The 21,906-nt window shown below is 43.4% G+C and overlaps 1 protein-coding gene across 1 annotated transcript in view; it reads right to left on the bottom strand.

Annotated features, from left to right (window-relative positions):
• Window positions 1-21,175, bottom strand: part of B3GLCT (beta 3-glucosyltransferase) — a 98,732-nt gene extending 77,557 nt beyond the window's left edge. The window contains exons 1-2 of the mRNA XM_066620275.1: window positions 21,011-21,175; window positions 1,732-1,790 (exon numbers count right to left, since the gene is read on the bottom strand). Of these exons, the coding sequence (XP_066476372.1) occupies window positions 1,732-1,790; window positions 21,011-21,095 (144 nt within the window). The 5' untranslated portion in view covers window positions 21,096-21,175. The remainder of the gene's footprint in view (window positions 1-1,731; window positions 1,791-21,010) is intronic.
• Window positions 21,176-21,906: the final 731 nt, after the last annotated feature.

Genomic DNA, 21,906 nt, shown 5'->3' with positions numbered 1-21,906 from the left:
TCCGGCTCTCAGCAGGAGCCCTGAATGCTAACTTCGGCCCTCTGTATGAAATCGGTTTGACACCCCTGCTCTAGACAAAGATCAAGTGAAATGTACAGAGGAGCCAGTCCCAGAAGACAAGCAATTCCAGCAAGAATTGCATCAGAGTTTAAAAGAAGAAACCCCCCAAAATTAAGGCAGAACTCTTCCATCATGTTCTTCCATCCTAAGCTGTGTAATCATCTCAGCACTGCAACAAACGATGGGCAGCCCAATCCTAACCCCACCCCAAGCTGATGCAGGCCTCCCTGAGCCAGCTCCAAGTGTTGCAAATTAAGAAAGGTTTGCACTTACTTGGGAGCTGGTTAGGCCAGCACAGAGGCCCATGCTGGCTTGGCCAGGTTGCATCCTAACCCTGCACTGGCCAGTACAGCTAAGTGTGCACCAGGTGGCATTGGGGGTGTGAAAGGGTGGCAGGAGGGCAATTTGGAGGCAGGAGGGGTGTTTTGGGTGGGGAGAGGGCAGAATGGGGGAGGATTGGGCATGGGAGAGGGCAGAATTGGCAGAGCAGGCCTCTGCCATATCCTAACCTCTCTCCTGGCCAGTCTGGCATTACACTGGGTTTCTTGGCTTTGCACCAGCTAAATAGCGATATGTGGCTGGTCAGAGTATGAAGGTAAGGCTCTGTCACATCAGTACTAACACACTTTATTTTGGCTATTAACTTCTGGATCCTATTCAAGATCTTAGTTCTTACCATTAAACATTGAATGGTGTCAGCACCCTTTGGGAACACCTCCTCCCATATGTACCTCCACGCTCATTAACATCACTGGGAGAAGCTTTGCTCCACATTTTATCATTTACTGTGATTAGACCAAAGAAGATGCAGAGCAGGCCTTGTCTACACACTGTGGAACTTCCTCCTACTGGGTGGCTGGCCTTGGGTCATTATTTAACTTCTGCTGGCACATTTAAAACTTTTTTTTCTTCTCAATGGCTTTTGTCAGATTCTGTTATCAGGTTATCAGGTTATTTCATTCTTGGAATTATCTACAGTAGTTTAATGTTTCCACATGATGATTTTTAAATAGGTCTGTATTTCATCTTAAGTATCTTTCTGTTGGAAAGGGGATTAATAGCTTTATAAATAAAATAAAAATGAGCACCAGTGGGATGGGTCTTGGGTGCCTTTAACATAAAAATATACTGATGTACTATATTGAAAAGAAATGGAAAAACACTCATTAGGCTATAACACTGGGATCTGACACACAGCATGAGAGCTTGCAAGAATTAAGCAGATTAAGGGCCCATTCTTATGTAATAGGAGATATATGTCTGCTGTCTTCCCACAGATCCACTACACACTGCTCCAGTAGTATTGAGAAGGAGGAGTTAACATAGAAGGAATTGGTGATGTGGGACTTCCAAACTCCTGAGAGCAACATTGACATGGAAACTGACCACATAATCAGCCTTCTCAAATGATAATCCTTTTCTACCATTATCAGAGCAGGGAGGAATAGATCCATGTACAAACAAGCCCTAAACAAGAGTTTACCTGTACGACAATGAATGCATATAACAGGAGTATATAGGAGCTCACAAATCAAATACATGGAATGCAACCCACCAGGGACAGCAACTGCAACAAGATCACCAGGCAACATGGCTTGTTCAGATTTTATGGACAAGCTGTGCTCCAGAGATGCTAGCAGTTTCCTGAAGGTGGAATACAGAATTTAGTACCTGTGGTAGCAGCTTGGTCGGGTCCCTCGCATCTTCAGCAGCAATATTTAAAGTCAAAGCTGGAGATCAGGAGGAAAAAAAAGTTATCCAACCTGTTCTCAATAAGATATTTTCAAATTTGACAAATCTATTTCTAAATAGAATTTTAAAAAGCAGTTTAGATAACGGTATCTTTTACAGGCATTCTACTCATTCAACAGTCTTATTCAACCATGAGACAATTCTGTTTCAGGAGTCATATCATTTACTGTACTCTCGATGATTTTACTCTCATGCATCTCTGAACAAAAAATCATTCTTTGATGTGGAGCCAATTTATTTTGGCTTCAAGTCAAAACAAATCCCATAAAAATAGCATCTGGCTACTCCAGCACTTCACTTTATTGAACAATGTGCTAACACATGGGAGACCTGAATTTCTTTTTATCTTTAGGTTAAAGCTTGCTGTTATAAGAGAAGACCTCCTTCAAATCTAGGCTGAGGTGTTCATGCTTCAAGTTTTCTTGCAACAGTGCCAAATATGAGGTCTTGTTAAACTTGGAGAGGGCTGCTATTCTTCCTGGCTGCAAATCACAAACAGCAGCACGACTACCATGAATGTGTAGAAATGATAATGAAAACCAAATTGTCATAGATAAATTTAGATGACTACAGCGGACCCACAGGTCCAGCACCCATGGATTTGACTCACCTTGGATGCTAGTGGATATCAGGGTTTACATTTAAAGCGCTTGAAAAACACACCAAAAAAACACATAATTGGGTCTCCTAGTTTTTACCACTGAGAGCCTAGTAGAAGAAAGGAACCTCTGTGTGACCCAGAAGTGAGTTTCCAATGATAAAAACTGTTCTATAGGCTGTCACATGGCACAGTTTGGTTGCAATATGGTAGGAGCCTTGATTTTGGGGTGTGCGTGCGTACGTGTGTGTGTGTGTTTCAAGCACTTTAAGTGTGGAAATGAACACACACACACACACACACACCCGCGGACCAAGGTCCGACTGTACAGGTAAAAATAACTAGTTAATACTATGTCAGATACTCTGAAAATGAGTCTGTCATCTAGCCAGAATTCAATCACATTGTGCAACATCCACCATCAGAAATATGGCTTGGTTTAGACTTCTATCTTCGGCACCATCAGAGATATGCAAAATAGCTGGTTGAAAAGGGTTTGTCCATTCAAGGATCTAGGAATGCCGCACTGGAAGATACCTGCTGGATGAAACATCTTATCATGTACCCCATTTCCAACAGCAGCCAGCCAGATGTCTACATGCAGACTTTCTGGAACTAACAGCCCTCCTCCACTTTTATGTCCCAAGCACCTGGTATTCAGAATCATACCACACTGTAACACATGACGGCTAAGTTTATTCATGATCATTTGGTAAGGAACTTATAGGTTAGTCATGTAAAAATAACAAAGAATCTTGTAGCACCTTAAAGACTAAACAAATTTCAGCAGAAGCTTTTGCAAACAGCAGTCCATGGGACACAATCAGAGATCACAGCTGTTTCAGGGGACAGTCTTCGAACTCCATTTCAGCTTGATCTTAAGCTTCTTTTTCAAAAGACTTTTGCTAAATTTTGCAGATATGGTAATTAGGTCAGGAATGCACAGGAGCAGATTTCTGCATGCCTTGGTAATGAAATGAAAGCAAGCAAGAAGAGATTCAGGGAGATGGCAACCCACCTCTTCCTCCAGTGCCACTGCTTTGAGAAAATAATCAGAGCAGCAGAGCTGAAAGAGGTAAAAGGGGATCACTGTGATTCTGTTCCAACAGCTCATTCCTGAAGCAAAATTGGATCAGGATTGTGCCCTTACCACTGCTGCCACCACCTCCTTACTCCACGACTGCTTCTTCTAAACCAGGGGTGGCCAACCTACAGCACACACGCCACTAGTGGCACACAGACACTTTCTAAGCTGCATGCACAAAGACCCCATATAGTATATAAATATTTTTTCCAAAAATAACAAAGAAAGCACTGCAACAGTTTACAGTTTGCTTGATTACATTGCTAATCCTTACACAGCACAAACCCAAGTTTCTAGCACTGCAATGGGTGCACTCAGGGTGCCAAACCTGCTTGATTTGCTGTGGTTGGAAAATGGGGGGAAAGGCAGGAAAAGTATGATGGACAGGACAGAAAGCCAATAGGGTGGACAGTAATGAGCTTCATTCTTCTAACTGGTGGGTCTCTCGCTTACCCAGGAAGGCCAGATTGGTGCAGTGCTGAACAAGCGAGGATCTGGCAGTAGAAAGTGTTGGGGGGCAAGTCTTATATGGACCTTGGAACACATCCTACAGGGTAGGACAAAATGTCTGTACAGGTAACCTTTGGGCCTCATCAGCAGTCAGTCAGGTGTCTTTGGAAATCCTCAAACAGGCAACAGCACTCCTGTGTTTCTTGCTCTGTAGCCTCTGGAGGAAGCAGTAGCCACCTGGAGGAAGATGCCACTTTACTGCATGTAAGACAGCCTTAGAAGGACTTCATTTGCACACTGGGATGACTCACAAAGCAACCAATGGTCCTGCAGCAGTTTGAAAGTTTGGATTTACAACCATAGGTTGTGCTATCAAGTACATTTCAAGTTGGCTGACCAACTACTCAGAGGATGCGGCCACCCAAGTTGCTAAGCTACTACCTAGGTCACTGTGCCTCTCAATTTTCAAGAAACATAGATTCTGGTTCATGGGGGAGGGGTATTACTCTTTAGTATTTCCGTTTTCTTTTCCTTAATATACTGAAGTCAACCTATACAGTGTCTGACACTGGGTACACGAATGCTGTGGTATCACCCAATCAAGTAATTTCCAGGTTGAGGGAAAGAGCTCAGACAAGTGGAAATCCCCTTCCAGCTTATGAACCTTCCAGCCCTTGGGTGACCTAAGATTACAAACAGATGACCAGCTCTGCTTCTGTCCTTCATTCAGTGAACTTCTGCTATTTTTCCAAGTATTGAATGCAATCTTGAATGATAGCATCCACAAGAAGAGTGTGGTGAATGGCAGGCAATACAGTTACATGAATTGAGGGGAAGGAGTTATCAATATTTATACTATCTTCAACAGCTGAAGACAAGAATAAGATTGTATGCATGGGACAGACTGCTGGTCTAATAAGAGTTTATGGATTGCTAACTTTGACAAGTAACAGCCCACTCCTGTTCCCACCAAGGTACAGCTTGCAGTCGCGACAAAAAGGAACACACTACAAGCTATGGTGGTGGGCAGTGACCTGAAGGCAAACCTGAAGTAAAAAACATTTTTTTAAACTTACCTCTGCATAAGCCTACAGGCTACCTATGGGTCTCCTCAGACCCATACCAGCCATTTTGCTGGTTAAGTCCAAATATAGCCAGGAGTGTTCTGAGGCATGGTTTTCAGGACAGAACCCTCATGCAAGTCACTCCTGCTGATATCCATCCCCTTCCTTCCCACAAACTCTCCCTGCCCCTCTTCCCCACACATATTCCACCCAGGGTCCACAGCAGTGGGTTTCTGATGTTGCTGCCATTTTGTGGCAGTGGTTCAAAATAATCCAGCAACAGTGCGCTACGCAGGCCATCGCTAGGTATTTTGTGATAGCTGAATATTCCTTCCACTATTGCAAATAACTCATACAACTGGACTGTGAGCCTAGGAATAAACTGCCTTGTGGAGAATGAACCACACAAATTCAGTTTTGGTGCCAGTTGAAAACCTTCTTGTTTCAGTTGGCCTTTCGTTCTTCATTGTGGTGCTGGTTTGAAGTTTCTACCTGCTAGTTTTGAACTGCTTTGGTATTAGTGGGTTTGTTTGTTTCCCCTGCATTTTCAGGGATTTTATGTTGTTTTTAAACTTTGTGCCATTGAATATCTCCCTTATGGGTCAAGAAAGCACAGGACACTTTTCAAACACAAGCAAAACCTTTTAAGTTTTGAATTCACTTACATTTTTATCATGTTAATATAGGAAACACTATACAGTGGTACCTCGCATAACGAATGCCCCGCGCAGCGAAAAACTCACAGAACGAAAGCGTTTTGCGAAGTTTGGTAACTCGCACAACGAATTTTTATGACCTGTGCTTCTCAAGACGAATTTTTGTTTTGTTTTGTTTTGGTTTGACTTAAGGGGGGATCTTCATGCCAGTTTATGATCCCGTTCATCCGTTCCGCGAGTCCTTTCATTATGCGAGTTTTTTGTTTTGCGAAGCGCGTTTTCCCATAGGAATGCATTGAAATTTAATTAATGCATTCCTATGGGCAAGAAAAGTCAGAACAAAGTCAAATTTGGTTTACAAAGTGTTTATTAAGTGCTCTTTAAAGGCATACATACTGTACAGAGGATTTCAAAAACGGGGGGTGCTGAGTGGGGAGCTTGAAGGCTGTAATCCTGTGCACACTTTCCTGGGAGTAAGCACAATGGGACTTACTTCTGAGGAGACACGCACAGGATTGTGCTCTAAGCTGGGGAGGACAGAGCAGCTGCACTCAATTGCTTGCTTTTGCCGTGATCATGGGGAGGAAAACAAGGAAGCACAATGGGACTTACTTCTGAGGAGACACGCACAGGACTGTGCTCTAAGCTGGGGAGGACAGAGCAGCTGCACTCAATTGCTTGCTTTTGCCATGATCATGGGGGGAAACGTGAAGGAAATGGGGCAGTGAGAGGGTGAATGAGCAATGGGGGGGATGCTAAGTGGATCATAAACTGACATGAAGATCCACCCCTTACTAGGGTGAAGGGGATCATAAACTGACTTACTAGGGTGAAGGGGATCATAAACTGACATGAAGATCCGCCCCTTACTAGGGTGAACGGGATCATAAAGTGACATGAAGATCTGCCCCTTACTAGGGTGAAGGGGATCATAAACTGACATGAAGATCCGCCCCTTACTAGGGTGAAGGGGATCATAAACTGACATGAAGATCTGCCCCTTACTAGGGTGAACGGGATCATAAACTGTCATGAAGATACTCCCCTTACTAGGGTGAACGGGATCATAAACTGGCATGAAGATCCCCCCCTTAAGTCAAAACAAAACAAACAAACAAAAAATTCGTCTTGCGAAGCACGGGTCATAAAAATTCGTTGTGCGAGTTACCAAACTTCGCAAAACGCTTTCGTTCTGCGAGTTTTTCGCTGCGCGGGGCATTCATTATGCGAGGTACCACTGTATTTTAAATCCATCAACTATGTCATTCCTTGAAATACAACTTTGTGAACTTTTGTTGAAAAGCAGTATATAAATACTGTTCATGAGAAGGAGAAGATTATTATTCTAGGGCTTCACTCTTAAATACACTTACTAGAAAAGCCCCATTAAAATAAATGGGACTTACTTTGTGGTAAATATATCTTGGAACTGAGCTACTAGTAGCAAATTGCACTTCACAATATAAATGCATTTCATATGCACACTGCAGTCCAATTCTCTATTTTTAGAATTGGAATTTCGAGGTCAACACCCAAATGAGAAATCTTCTATTTAACTAGAAAATAACATATTCCTTTGTAGAATTTATATGTAAGGTGCTATTCACAGATCTTGTATTTCATATGCAAGTGAGAGGCCACGTAAGAAAATGTGAAATAAAATATACTGCTTCAATAAAAAAATTGCTGCCTGACTCATCATAACTTTTAAATATACAGCACAGTGTCTACAGTTTATAAAATATTAATGCATGTGAACCCTGAAACAAACCAAGGATTACATGGCAAGCCTGACTAAGAGGCCAACTGTTTTATAACTCCAACAATACAGAAGAAATTCTATAAGGAATTATTTATAAATGTTTGAGAGAGAGAGAGAGAGAGAGAGAGAGAGAGAGAGAGAGAGAGAGAGAGAGAGAGAGTTTTGTATTGCCAAGAAGATGCAAAACTCCTTCCCCTTGTTTGATATAACCTTTCTGTCCCTCATGCCTCTTACTATAAATTCTGAGCAATTCTCATACTTGCGACTCCAGTGGTTAGAGTCACGAGTCCAACTATTTTATTTACCATATTTATACCTTGCCTTTCCTCATGCAGAGAGTGCCCAAGGCAGCTAACAAAATACATCATCTTCATAATAAAATAAAAAAACATTAACAGCCTCCAACGCATACTAGAACAGTAAACAATAAAACCATCAAAAGCAGAAATACAATAGAACAGCAATAAAATAGCAAAAGGTGACAATAAGTAGTAAGAGTAATAAAAGACAATAAAAGCAGCAGAAAGTGGTGCTCATAAAAGATGACATTAATAAAAAGTGGTAATAAGCAGGGGTAAAAACAATAACACACCAATAAGCAGGGGTAAAAACAATAACACACCATCATAGTAAACCTACCCATGTACAACATAAATGCCAACTGAAGTGAAAGCGTTTTTAGTTCCCTTTGGAACACTTCAAGGAAGGGGGCAGTTGCACGGGAGGGAGTCCCACAACTGTAGCATTGACACATAAAAGGCTCTACTGCCTGCCACCGCCCCATTGATTTCTAATTGGGGTGGCACACACAGAAGTCCCCTTTCTGAAGATCTCAACTGACATATACAGGAGGAGGGGGTCTCTTGAGTACCCTGGGTCTAACCCATAAAATGCTTTCAAGGACACAACTAGCACCTTGAATTAAGTTCAAAATGAACTGGCAGCAGCTGGAGCAGTGGTCTGATAGAATCAAACCAACAAACCCCAGTAGCCACATGGCCACTGCATTCTGCACTAATTACAGTTTCTGGAGGGACCATCTTACAGGGCACTCTCATACAGAGTACACTATAGTAATCTAAACGAGATGCCACCAAGGAACAGACCACTGCGGTCAAGTCTGACCAACTCACGGACAGCCACAGCTGGCACATCAGCCAGCCACCACCTGGGATCCAAGAGCTGCTGTGGATCCAGGAGGGCTCCCAACCTGCACACCTTTTCGTGCAAAGGGAGTGCTATCCCATTCAGAACAGGTTGATAGATCAGCATCTGCATTATGAATTTCTGGATCAAGAATCGTCTCGGTTTTGTCTGGATTTCATTTCAGTTTGTTAACTCCCACTAAGTTCTCAACTGCCTCCAGGTAACGCTGCAAGACTTTGATATCCCCTCTCCCCGTATTAGATGGAAAGGATAGAGCTAGGGATTATCAGCATAGTGATATCCCCCACTCCTAATTCCCAGATGACCCTTCCCAGTGGCTTTCAGGAGATATTAAAAATCATGGGAGATGATAGGCCCCGGCAGCACCCCACATACCAATGGCCAGGGTGCTGAAATGGCACCCCCCTCCAGCTTCTGGGACCTGTCGGCGAAGGAGCAAAACCACTGCAAAACAGCACTTCCAAGCCCCAACTCGGCCAGCAACCTCAGAAGGTTATGTGTTCAATGGTGTCAAAAGTTGCTAAGAGGTCCAGCAGGACCACCAGGAATGCACTCTCCATCTAGGTTCCAGAGAACATCATCCACCAGTGTGACCAGAGCTGTCTCTGTTCTGATGCCCAACTAAAAGGAATCCAGATAATGTGTTTCATCAAGGATCTTCTGGAACTGAGATGACACCACCTGCTCAACCACCTTGCCCAGGAAGGGGAGGTTTGAAACTGGTCAGAAATTATCCAGTACATTGGGAATTAGGGAGGGCTTCTTCAGAAGGGGGGGCACCACTGCCCTTTTCAATGCCACTGACAGCACTCCTATCCTTGACTGACATATTAACCACACTTCCCACCTATTCAGCCAGACCCCTCCCCCCACCCACCCAGCAGATCCTATAAAACCTCACTGGGCAATGGTCAAGCAGGAAATCAGATGGTCTCACACTATTTATTTATTATTATTCAAAACACCTCATGGCTTACCCCATTCCTTTCCTCTCCTAGCCCTACTTCCTAAATTATTCACTGTAGTGGAGAATCTTTCTAACTGTATAATGCAGAGCAACACAGGGGGGTATTACCTAAGTAACAGTAAAAATATCTTCAAATCATAATTTAATGATTTATACTGAAACTTCAAGCCCAGTATATACACATGTTTACTTCCATATCTGTGAAACTGAAATAGCTAAATATTTGAAATGGGGTTAAATTCACAATTATTATGTTTTGCCATAATAAGATATGAGATTACTATTGGTCTTTAAACTTAACAACTTGCATGCAGAGGACCTGCACTCTGCCAGGAAAGAAAAAATAAGTAGAAATCTATAAGCTGCCTTCTAGATTTTATCACACTCTTGAAAATACAATGGTGGGGGCAGGGGAGGTCTATAGCCTCAGATATAGCAGCTTTCCTGAATAACATTCACCAGCATAAAACTATTGATTACACTCTCTGTTCACCAATCCGGTGTAAGAGTATACTGAAGTGGTACCTTCAATGGTTTGTCCTTCAATTTTCCTTGGAGGTCTTTCAAGGTTTGATCCTGGACAGTGTTATAACTGTGACTAACGTAGGAGGCCTTGAATCTGAATACTGTACATGCTTGGGAAGCAGACTTGATAAACAATGAAAAGGGGTTTCTTACATCCCTGCTTTAGATTTTTATGGTAGAAATAATGTAGATTTTATCAGTTTCCTGACAAGTCTAGTTGGTTTGATCTAACACAGGACACAACAAGTAAATGTGTGTGCTCAGTGAGATATTCTCACTTTAATTAGCAAAGTATCAGCAATCATTCTACCAACACAGAAAATTAAGGTGAAGGTAAAAGAGAATTCTTAAAGTTGTGCTGCATTTTAACCTCTCTCCATTTTGTTCATATGATGTCTGTTTCCCCAGATAACAGAAATAGCAATAAGAATCAAAAGACGAGATCAGCCTTGCCAATTTTCACCCACTGCCTGATAACACTTCACGCTCACACAATTCCAGAAGAGTTTTTTCCATTTTTATGTTTAAGCTATTTTCAATGCAACAATTGGTATGGGAAATGCCACTGTGAGGTGAAAAGGAAAATGAAAACCCCTTTTCAATGTTCAATAAGAAAAAGCCATTTTTAAGTGTCATCTTGTAAATATCAGCAGAAGGCTATTATGAAGTCTGATCCTACAATAATAGAGGGAACCTGTTTTAAATATTGCCTTTAGAAACACTGTCACACCATTTTATTTCAGCTTTCTATTAAATGCTTGTTTTAAGACACTGTAAAGATAGGATTTATTTGCACTTATCATGAATCTCAAAGTTCCTTAGTAGAGATCTCCATAACATTCTCATTCAAATACTGACTACAGTACTTTGAAACCTGTTTTGCTTTAATAACACAGCTGCACTGTGTCCTTACTTAAACCATTCTCTAGCATATTTTCCAATTGTAGTATTCTTGAACTACTGATGCCCATAAAATCATTTTTTCTTGAGTTTTCTGTTCAGATACAAAACAGCTTAAGGTATGACACCAGACCAGCTAGATTGGTTGGTGTGGCTCATTCCTGCCCTTTTACGCACTGTGCAGTACCTGTCTATATTAAAGGAAAAACATTCATTCTCACCAACTATATACTGGGTTGCATACTGAAAAGCAATATATCACAGTACACCAAAAGGGAAAGTACTATATTGGAGTGATAAAAAACACATTGCAATAACATCACGCACAACACATTCTTCCTCTCCATCATATCCCATACTTAAAAAAAAAGGTGTCACCGTGAAATATGCAGCATTGTGTTGCAAGGGCTCCTTGCAGTCCTTGCCCAGAAACCCCTTTTGCTTGAACAAGTCACTCAACTGAATTATCCTTATTCAAATTGTACCACTCACAATTTCCTCTCTATAAGTTAAGAGGCAAGAGGCAAATGAATCCAGAAAGAACTATCAATGCTGTCAAACTCCAACAACTGATCGATGATGTCTGCATTAAAGTCTTCAATTCACTGGAGTTGCCCGGGGCCTTTTAAAACAAAGTGTGTTATACTGTGCTTCAAATGTAGCATGATTAAAATAGACAAACACAACTTTTTTTTAGGTGGCATTGTTTCATACATGCTCCTTTTCCAGAGGCAGGCCAATGAAAGGATGACAGAACAGGGTCACATGGACATGTGGCACTGTTTAAACTGTTCCAAAGGAAAGATTCTCAAGGATGCAAAAAGCATTGTGACACTGGTTACCAACACAAGTCACAACAACATAAACAGGGAAGCACATATATCAGCAAGGTCCTTGTGTTAATTAAAAGGAAGCTATGGAAATCTCAGGGAGGACTTGTATTATTTTGCTTTTTTGTTTGTTTTTATAATCCTATCCTTCCTTGGAACACATCTGACACTGTAAGAACAACAGCCATAGATGAAAGGCTTTAAACTGTGAGCAAACCTTTCAAGGCAAGCATGAGAATTGTGGGGAAAGCTCTTCCCTGTGAGCAGAGAGCAGGGTTCCTAACCGCCTACCATTATTTACAATGCACCAGAATTTTTTTTTTTTAGTATTACATACACTGATTCAATGCAATGGACACCTAAAAGCTATAAGGGGACTGCTCATCCTTATCAGAGCTACTCCAAAATACAACTGGGGTACAACTGAACCAGCAGCATGGGGTACAACTGAACAACTGAACCAGCATGGCTGATCCAATCCAAAAGCATGGCTGCTGTGGGAAAACTTTGCACTTCTTGGAGCCTTTTCCTGCTGTATGAATGCAATTTGGCAAAGTGCATTGTTTTATATTCATTATTTATTACAATAGTGGCACCATCTACACATATGGCACTTTATATAGAGTGAAAAGACAGGTCCTTGTCCTGAAAGTTCACAAGTTGTAACAAGCTCAGCTTTAACACCTTAAAAATGCACCAGGATGAGACACCTGATGATCATTTCTGGCAAGGACATTCCATAACTGTGGCATTACAATGGAGAAAGTCTTATCTTCAGCCCTTCCACACCTTGGTGTTGATTGTCAGAACTAGTGGCCTAATAGTAGCAACCACATTTTTATTTTTAAACTTTTAAAAAAAAAAAAAACTTTGCATGCCCTGCTCCTTCTTCTGGATTGTCTGGATATAGGGATATGCATAAACTCTTCAAATGCAGGGAAGCTTCTCTCAACCTGAGCAGGCACAATATGGCAAAAATTGAACATGCTGACCATAAAGAACATCTTCATTTGCAAAAACTTTTGCTCCCTACAAAGAATCAGGCTAATTGGAATGACAACACGTTTCTTCCAGATTTTTCATTTCCTTTCTGTTTCTTATAACTGGCAACTTGACTATTACGTGAACAAACATGGGAAATAGGATGGTTATACACAACCTCCTGGTTTTAGAAGTAGGCTACCTCAGAATGCCAGGTGCGAGGAAGTGGCACCAGGATGCAGGTATCTTCTTGTCTTGTGTACTCTCTGAGGCATCTGGTGGCCACTGTGAAATGCAGGAAGCTGGACTAGATGGACCTTTGTTCCAATCCTGCAGGGCTCTTCTTATGGTATTTATCATTTAATGAAGGCCCAATTCGATCAATCGGTCAAATATTAATTACTTTTTTAATCTACTAGAGCAGGAGTCTCCAAACCCTGGCCTGGGGACCAGATGCGACCCACGAAGACCCTATATCCACCCTGCGGCCAGCCTCTGATACCTTGAGAGCCTCTGGCCCAGCTGACCAAACACAACCAGAGTTGTGCTTGTGGGGTGGTGGAATGGGGGTCCATTTAAGTGTGTGTGCTTTATTTCTTGGGTTGCGTTGGTGCTTGGAGAAATCCTGGACATTTGAGCCCATTCATTCATTCATTTCAGTCATTCATCAAGTTCCATCTCTAATGTATTTAAATTTTATATTTAATTTTTTTCCGGCCCTTGACACCGTTGCAGGTATTTGATGTGGCCCTTGGACCAAAAAGTTTAGAGACCTCTGTTAGAGCCATCCCAAGCTGCAGGCCTGGGGCAACTCAGCCAGTGCAGGAATGCCCCATTATGGACACTGATTGGTCATGAAAGTGTGTGGCCGCCCCAGTTGCCCTACCCGAGGGATGGCTCTGTCACATACTTGTTACTAGATATCTGGTCATGAATTACTTCTTCTATGGTGCTATTACTAAAGTTCAGAATCTTTGATTCAAAGTCAGCCAGAGTAGTAATACAGCAAACTATTTTTTAAAAGAGAAGTTCTTTTATCAACTCTTTTGATTGATGCTATGCATAACTAGTTGCCTGTGACCTAGCCAACAAGATTTACTAGTGTTGATACAGAGTTGAAGGAATTAAGCTGCAGAAAATTATACATTCTGTCATGATAATCACATGACATTTAGAATTAATAGCACATGGAATTTCTGTGTCTTTTCACTTTACAATCCTGAACAAGGTGTGACCCTGAAACAGATGCAAGACTGCTATTTGCACAAGCAAGCTGCTGGGTCTTTGTGCTCAATGATTCTAAACAACTAATGGGTCAGAGATAGCACATGCTCAACCTAGCTCCATTTTTCCCAAGGCTTACAATGAACTTACTAGAGCAACCAATGAACTTATAAGAGTGCACAAAGGACACTTGCACTGAGACTTCTGAATTAAATATGCTGCCAGATAGCCTAGAGTAGGGGTGCCCAAACCCCGGCCCTGGGGCCACTTGCAGCCCTTGAGGACTCCCAATCCGGCCCTCAGGAAGCCTCCAGTCTCCAATGAGCCTCTGGCCCTCCGGAGACTTGCTGGAGCCCGCTGTGGCCTGATGCAACTGCTCTCAGCCAACTGTTCAACATCTTGCGTGAGCTGTGGGACGAGGGCTCCTCCACTGCTTGCTGTTTCAATTATCCTCATATTCACTGGTCAATTTGTGGTCTTCTCAATTTGTGTTCTGGTCATGAAAAGGAGACCGGATTCCTTGACATGCTAAATGACTGTGCCTTAGAGCAGCTAGTCATGGAGCCCACCAGAGGACAGGTGACTCTGGATTTAATATTGTATGGCACTCAGGACCTGGTTAGAGATATCAATGTTACGGAGCCATTGGGGAACAGTGATCAGGCTGCGATCCGTTTCGACATGCACATCGGGGGAAGAATACCGGGCAAATCTCTCACAAAAACCCTTGACTTCCGACAAGCGGACTTCCCTCAAATGAGGAAGCTGGTTAGAAGGAGGCTGAAAGGGAAGGTAAAAAGAGTCCAATCTCTCCAGAGTGCATGGAGGCTGCTTAAAACAACAGTAATAGAGGCCCAGCAGAGGTGTATACCACAAAGAAAGAAGGGCTCTACTAAATCCAGGAGGGTGCCTGCATGGCTAACGAGCCAGGTTAGAGAGGCTGCAAAGGGCAAGGAAGCTTGCTTCCGTAAATGGAAGTCTTGCCCTAATGAGGAGAATAAAAAGGAACATAAATGTAAGCAAAATGTGGCAAAAGAAATGTAAGCAAAATGTGGCAAAATAAATGTAAGAAGGTGATACGGGAGGCCAAGCGAGACTATGAGGAACGCATGGCCAGCAACATTAAGGGGAATAATAAAAGCTTCTTCAAATATGTTAGAAGCAGGAAACCCGCCAGAGAAGCGGTTGGCCCTCTGGATGGTGAGGAAGGAAAGGGGAGATAAAAGGAGACTTAGAAATGGCAGAGAAATTAAATGAGTTCTTTGCATCTATCTGTCTTCACGGCAGAAGACCTTGGGCAGATACCGCTGCCCGAACGGCCCCTCCTGACCAAGGAATTAAGTCAGATAGAGGTTGAAAGAGAAAATGTTTCAGACCTCATTGATATTAAAGATCAATAAGTCACCGGGCCCTGATGGCATCCACCCAAGAGTTATTAAGGAATTGAAGAATGAAGTTGCTGATCTCTTGACTAAAATATGCAACTTGTCCCTCAAAATGGCCAGGGTGCCAGAAGATTGGAGGATAGCAAATGTCACACCGATCTTTAAAAAGGGAAAGAGGGGGGACCCGGGAAACTATAGGCCGGTCAGCCTAACATCTATACCGGGTAAGATGGTGGAATGCCTCATCAAAGATAGGATCTCAAAACACATAGATGAACAGGCCTTGCTGAGGGAGAATCAGCATGGCTTCTGTAAGGGTAAGTCTTGCCTCACAAACCTTATAGAATTCTTTGAAAAGGTCAACAGGCATGTGGATGCGGGAGAACCCATAGACATTATATATCTGGACTTTCAGAAGGCGTTCGACATGGTCCCTCACCAAAGGCTACTGAAAAAACTCCACAGTCAGGGAATTAGAGGACAGGTCCTCTCATGGATTAAGAACTGGTTGGAGGCCAGGAAGCAGAGAGTGGGTGTCAATGGGCAATTTTCACAATGGAGAGAAGTGAAAAGCGGTGTGCCCCAAGGATCTGTCCTGGGACCGGTGCTTTTCAACCTCTTCATAAATGACCTGGAGACAGGGTTGAGCAGTGAGGTGGCTAAGTTTGCAGACGACACCAAACTTTTCAGAGTGGTGAAGACCAGAAGTGATTGTGAGGAGCTCCAGAAGGATCTCTCCAGACTGGCAGAATGGGCAGCAAAGTGGCAGATGCGCTTCAATGTCAGTAAGTGTAAGGTCATGTACACTGGGGCAAAAAATCAAAACTTCACATATAGGCTGATGGGTTCTGAGCTGTCTGTGACAGATCAGGAGAGAGATCTTGGGGGGGGGGTGGACAGGTCGATGAAAGTGTCGACCCAATGTGCGGCGGCAGTGAAGAAGGCCAATTCTATGCTTGGGATCATTAGGAAGGGTATTAAGAACAAAACAGCTAATATTATAATACCGTTGTACAAATCTATGGTAAGGCCACACCTGGAGTATTGTGTCCAGTTCTGGTCGCTGCATCTCAAAAAAGACATAGTGGAAATGGAAAAGGTGCAAAAGAGATCGACTAAGATTATTACTGGGCTGCGGCACCTTCCTTATGAGGAAAGGTTACAGCGTTTGGGCCTCCTCAGCCTAGAAAAGAGACGCCTGAGGGGGGACATGACTGAGACATACAAATTTATACAGGGGATGGACAAAGTGGATAGAGAGATGCTCTTTACACTTTCACATAACACCAGAACCAGAGGACATCCACTAAAATTGAGTGTTGGGAGAGTTAGGACAGACAAAAGAAAATATTTCTTTACTCAGCGTGTGGTTGGTCTGTGGAACTCCTTGCTATAGGATGTGGTGATGGCGTCTGGCCTGGATGCCTTTAAAAGGGGATTGGAGAAGTTTCTGGAGAAAAAAATACATTATAGGTTACAAGTCATGATGTGTTTGTGCAACCTCCTGATTTTAGAAATGGGCTATGTCAGAATGCCTGATGCAAGGGAGGGTACCAGGATGAGGTCTCTTGTTATCTGGTGTGCTCCCTGGGGCATTTGGTGGGCTGCTGTGAGATACAGGAAGCTGGACTAGATGGGCCTATGGCCTGATCCAGTAGGGCTGTTCTTATGTTTCACGTCTGTGATGTAGCAGCAGCAGTGAAGGAAAGGTTTTATAGGCCTTGAGCTATTGCAAGACCTTCACTCATTCATATAAGTTCCATCTGTAATATATTCATTTATGTAAATTTATTCAAATTTATTCCAACACAGAGTCAGAGAGATGAAGTGGCCCTCCTGCCACAAAGTTTGTGGCCACACCCCTGGCCTAGAGAAAGATCTTGACAGGTTTGAATGTAATTATGCAGAAGATGTAGAACAATATATCCCATTCCCATCAAAGGCCTTAATGACCATCCTATCTGGGGCAACATAGTGATTATGATATTGTGATCTAAGGAACATTGGGCATCATAACTAATTTCAGGGGGGAAAGCATTTTAATGAGAACTAAACATCCCATGCTTTCAAAAACAAAATCCAAAGTATTATTTTATTTTTTTAAAAGTGCTTCATTACATGAAATAGATAGGCAAGCTAACATATGCTCAAATCAGAGAACTCCAATTCTGACAACTCAGATCCTTTAATCACTTTCAGCAGCAGGGATTTAAGATGACACTCTTGAAAGCTTTAAACCAGTGTTTCCCAAATTTTTTTGATCGCAATCCTAAATACAATTTTTTTCTCTGTCTGGCAACCCATTTGGTATATATTTATCATAATAAAAACGTTCTGAAGTGTTCGGCGATGATCATTGCTGAGCGCTGGAGTGCCGAGAGGGAAGTTGCACAGGACTTCAATTCCAGCTGCGAGGCAACTCAGCTTTCAGGGAATGTTGCTTCCTGCATGACCCTCAGGAACCCTCATTTGGATCGTCATCCCTGGATTGGGAACCACTGCTTTAAGCATTACCCCAACCCATTTAGTTTTCCCCTATAAGTAGCTGCTATGCAGCAGTTAACATGTAAATCAGTAGCCTTCATCTTTTCAGACCCAGTAGGATCCACCACTAGTCCAAACACGCACTATAAGGTCTACTTCTTATTCTTGAATCATATGTATAAAACTCTTGATGCAACCCAGCTTAAAATAAGCTGAAGCAATACTGATCCACCTGTCAAAAACTAATGGTTTAAACAATTTAAGATGATGGGGCTTGACTGTATAGGGAGGCTAATCCACGAAATTGGTATATTTTTAAATTATTTATATCCTGCTTTTTTCCTTCTCCATTGGGAGGAGACCAAGAAAGTTTACAGCCTTTTTTCCATACCTATTAGTAGTACTCCCATCCCCAAGGGACTCACACTCTTAAAACAAAACAAAAAAAAAGTGTGGGGAATTAAATTATTAACAGTATTAATACTGTTAATTATTAATTAAAGAGTGCAAAAACATTCAAAATGGTGTTAAATATATAATTCTCCTTCTCCACATAAAAAGGACCCTTGGTGTTTCTGTGACCATAGTCAGGGGAAAGAAGCATAGTCCCTGCATGCCACCTGGAAGTTACCAATTCTGTGGGAAAGACACAAGCAATTGGTACCACCAAAATGCCTGGTAATTTAAATATTTAGGCTGCTCTTTTGTGCATCAATGCCTATAGAATAGGAAGCACAGCAGTGGCAGGTCCTTTCCCTTCCACACAACAGACCAGAACAATGAAGATGCGAATTCAAATTCCCCACTCAGTCACTAAATTCACAGGGTGATGGGACCCTGGAACAGTTGTATTCTCTCAGTCTAATATACTTAACAAGGTTGTGATGGAAAGGGAAATATAGATATGCTGCCTTGAGCTCCTTAGACTGGCAAGATATAAGCATACAATGACTAATTAAAAAGTTAGTTACTAAAAGCTCCCCACTGGAATAGGAAAACTGGAACATAAATATTTTAAATAAATGTTCGGGAGGAGCAGTTTAACATATGAAAAGGCCAATCTGAAAGCTAATCACAGAAAAGCAGCTCCAACATGGCTTTGAGTCACTTTTTCTTGGGCTCTTCTGTCCAGGTACATATTCAAGATCATGTAACACAGATTGACCACCTCTTTAAAAAAAAAAAAAAAAAGCTAAGTACACACAGCCCTGTAATCACTAGGTTGCCACACACAAACAGCACATCCCTCTAAACAGCAGATCACCATGTTCAGGATGAAAAAGAGTCCTTCTCCCCCCAACCCCTAGCCACCATCTTCCATTTGGAGCCCAGCGCTGCTTCTGAGAGGAGTTAAGAGCTCATTTCTATACTCAGAAGTAAGTTCCATTATAGTCAATGGAGCATACTTCCACATAAGTATGGCTAGGATTGCATCCTTAGGAAGATGGCAGCACAAGCCTGTGCATGTTTACTCAGAAGTGAGCTCCATTAAGTTCAATGAAGCTTACTCCTGGGTACTGCATATATTAGAATTGCAGTGCAAGTGCAACATAGGAACCCAGAATAGCTGTTTGTGGAGCAGAAAAGGGTGGTCTTATGTCCTGTGTTGCCTGCAGGAGTGGTCACCCACCCAGACCCCTTCTGTAAGGCAAAACAAAGAAAGGCTGCAATTCTATCCCCGCTTACTTGGGAGTAAGTCCCATTTACAGAGTAACCAGATTCCCTCTTTTCCCATGTCACATCCTCTTCTTTTAGCTTCATGTCCTGGAAAAAAACTTAAATGTCCTCCTTTTCCCTGTGAGCAGCCCCTGCAGGCAGCACATAACCTTCTTGTAATTGGTAATTTAATTATATGTAATACAGTTTTAAATCTAATAATATAGTGTTTCAATTAACCCCATTAAATCAATACACAAATGTTTTTAGTTTTTATTTTGTCATGTCCTACATTTTTCTTGAATGTCCTGCATTTTGGGGTGCCTTGTCCTCTTTGGTGGTTATGATCTTGCCCATTTACTATAATGGGACTTGCTCAGGGTGACTAGATGACCTTCTTTTTAGCCTAGTGTTCTGGAAGAGAATTTAAATATCCTCCTTTTTCCTGAATGGGCAGTGCATAGCCATCTTCCAATTAATAAATTATATGTAATATAGTTTAAAATTCAATAATAAGTAATATAATGTTTCGATTAATCCCAAAAATTGTCAATATACATGTGTTTTTAGCTTTTATTTTGTCACATCCTACATTTTTCTTTATGTTGTGGTGCCTAGTCCTCTTTGGCGGTTATGACATCTGGTCACCCTGCTGCTCATTGACTATAATGAGACTTGCATCTGAGCAGACATGCACAGGATTGGACTCACAGGGTGGGGTCCATCAGACACCCACAGCTGGTGAAGCGGGTCCTGCCTCCACAGCAGGGAAGTGCAGTGGGTAGGGAGACAGAGCCTCCCCACTGGAGTCCTTCAAAAAGCATGCGTGGGTTGTGGGTGCCTCACATGGCAGTGGTGCTTTCTGAAGGACTCCAGTGGGGAGGCTGCCTCACCGGCTTCAGGCTGCAATCCTATCCACATTTTCCTGGGAAAAAGCCCCATTAAACACAATGGGACTTACTTCTGAGTAGACACGCATAGGGTTATTATTATTATTAATAGAATTTATATACCGCTTTTCAACTAAAAGTTCACAAAGCGGTTTACAGAGAAAAATCTTATGCACACTTTCCTGGGAGCAAGCCGCACTGACTATAATGGGGCTTACTTCTGAGCAGACATGCATAGGAGGGAGCTCAGAGGCTGCAGCCCTGTCCACTTTCCTGGGAACAGCATGGGACTACTTCTGAGTAGACATGCCCAGGACTGGGCTCCAGTGCCGGCGACTTTCTCCCCTCACGAACTCAGACCAGCCCAGAGTTTGGGGGGAGGCGGAGGGCGGCTGTGGAGAGGCGGCTTCCCTTCCTCGCCTGCCCGTCCAAAAAACTTCCAGGAGGGGCACGCTCCCCCGCATCCGCTTCCCCTCGCGGGCGGGCGCGTCGCCGCCGCCGCCGCGGCTCCCCGACCGCTTCCCCCCGCCTGAGGCAAGGAGCGGTTCCCCGCGCGCCCGGCCGGCCCTACTCACCCGGGGAGCAGCTCCACAGGAGCAGGACGAGGCAGGCGCCTGCGGACGCCCTGAGGCAGCCTCGCCGCCCCTCCTCGCTCGGCATGTCGGCGGCCGTGAGGGCGAGAAGGGAGGACGCGCCGCGCCGCGACCGCTCTCCGCCGCCTTCTGAGGCGGCCTCGCTCAGGATAGTGTCGCCAGCAGCAGCCGGGAAGCCTCCGGAGAGGGAAGGAGGCGGCTGCGGCGCCACCTGGCGGCGAAACGGCCTCTGCGCGCAGGCAGGAGTCCCGCTGGAGTCGGCGCGCGCCCTTCCTCCCTCTTCCAGGCGCTGCTGTGCCCCCGCAGTGGGGCGGGAGTGGCGGGCGCGGAAAGGGAACTGCCCCACCGCCACAGGCGAGCCTTCAGCCTGTCCCGCTCACTCCAGTGGAGCCAGTTTCCGAGCAGGGCTGCAGTCCCACGCACACTTTTCTGGGAGTAAGCCCACTGACTGTAATGGGGCTTACTTCTAAGTAGACAGGCATAGGGTTGTGCCATAAGGCTACACTCCTATCCACACTTACCCGGGAGTAAGCCCCATTGGCTATAATGGGTATTACTTCTGGGTAGACATGCATAGGACTGTGCCGTAAGGCTACAATCCTATCCACACTTAGGGAGGAATAAGCCCCTTTGACTATAATGGGGCTTACTTCCAAGGAGACATACCTAGGATTGTGCCCTAAGGCTACATTTTCCTGGGAGAAAGCCCCATTGACTATAATGGGGCTTACTTCTAAGTAGACATGCATAGGATGGTGACCTAAGGCTACAATCCCCACACTTTCTTGGGAGTATGCCCCATTAGCTATAATGGAACTTGCTTCTAAGCAGACTTGCATAGGATTGTGCCCTAAGCCTACACTCTAATCCACACTTTC

Source organism: Tiliqua scincoides, chromosome 3 (genome assembly GCF_035046505.1).
Source record: "Tiliqua scincoides isolate rTilSci1 chromosome 3, rTilSci1.hap2, whole genome shotgun sequence".
NCBI classification, from domain to species: Eukaryota; Metazoa; Chordata; class Lepidosauria; order Squamata; family Scincidae; genus Tiliqua; species Tiliqua scincoides.
The sequence above is the reverse complement of the archived record's forward strand: the minus strand, read 5'-3'. Positions and strand labels throughout refer to the sequence as shown.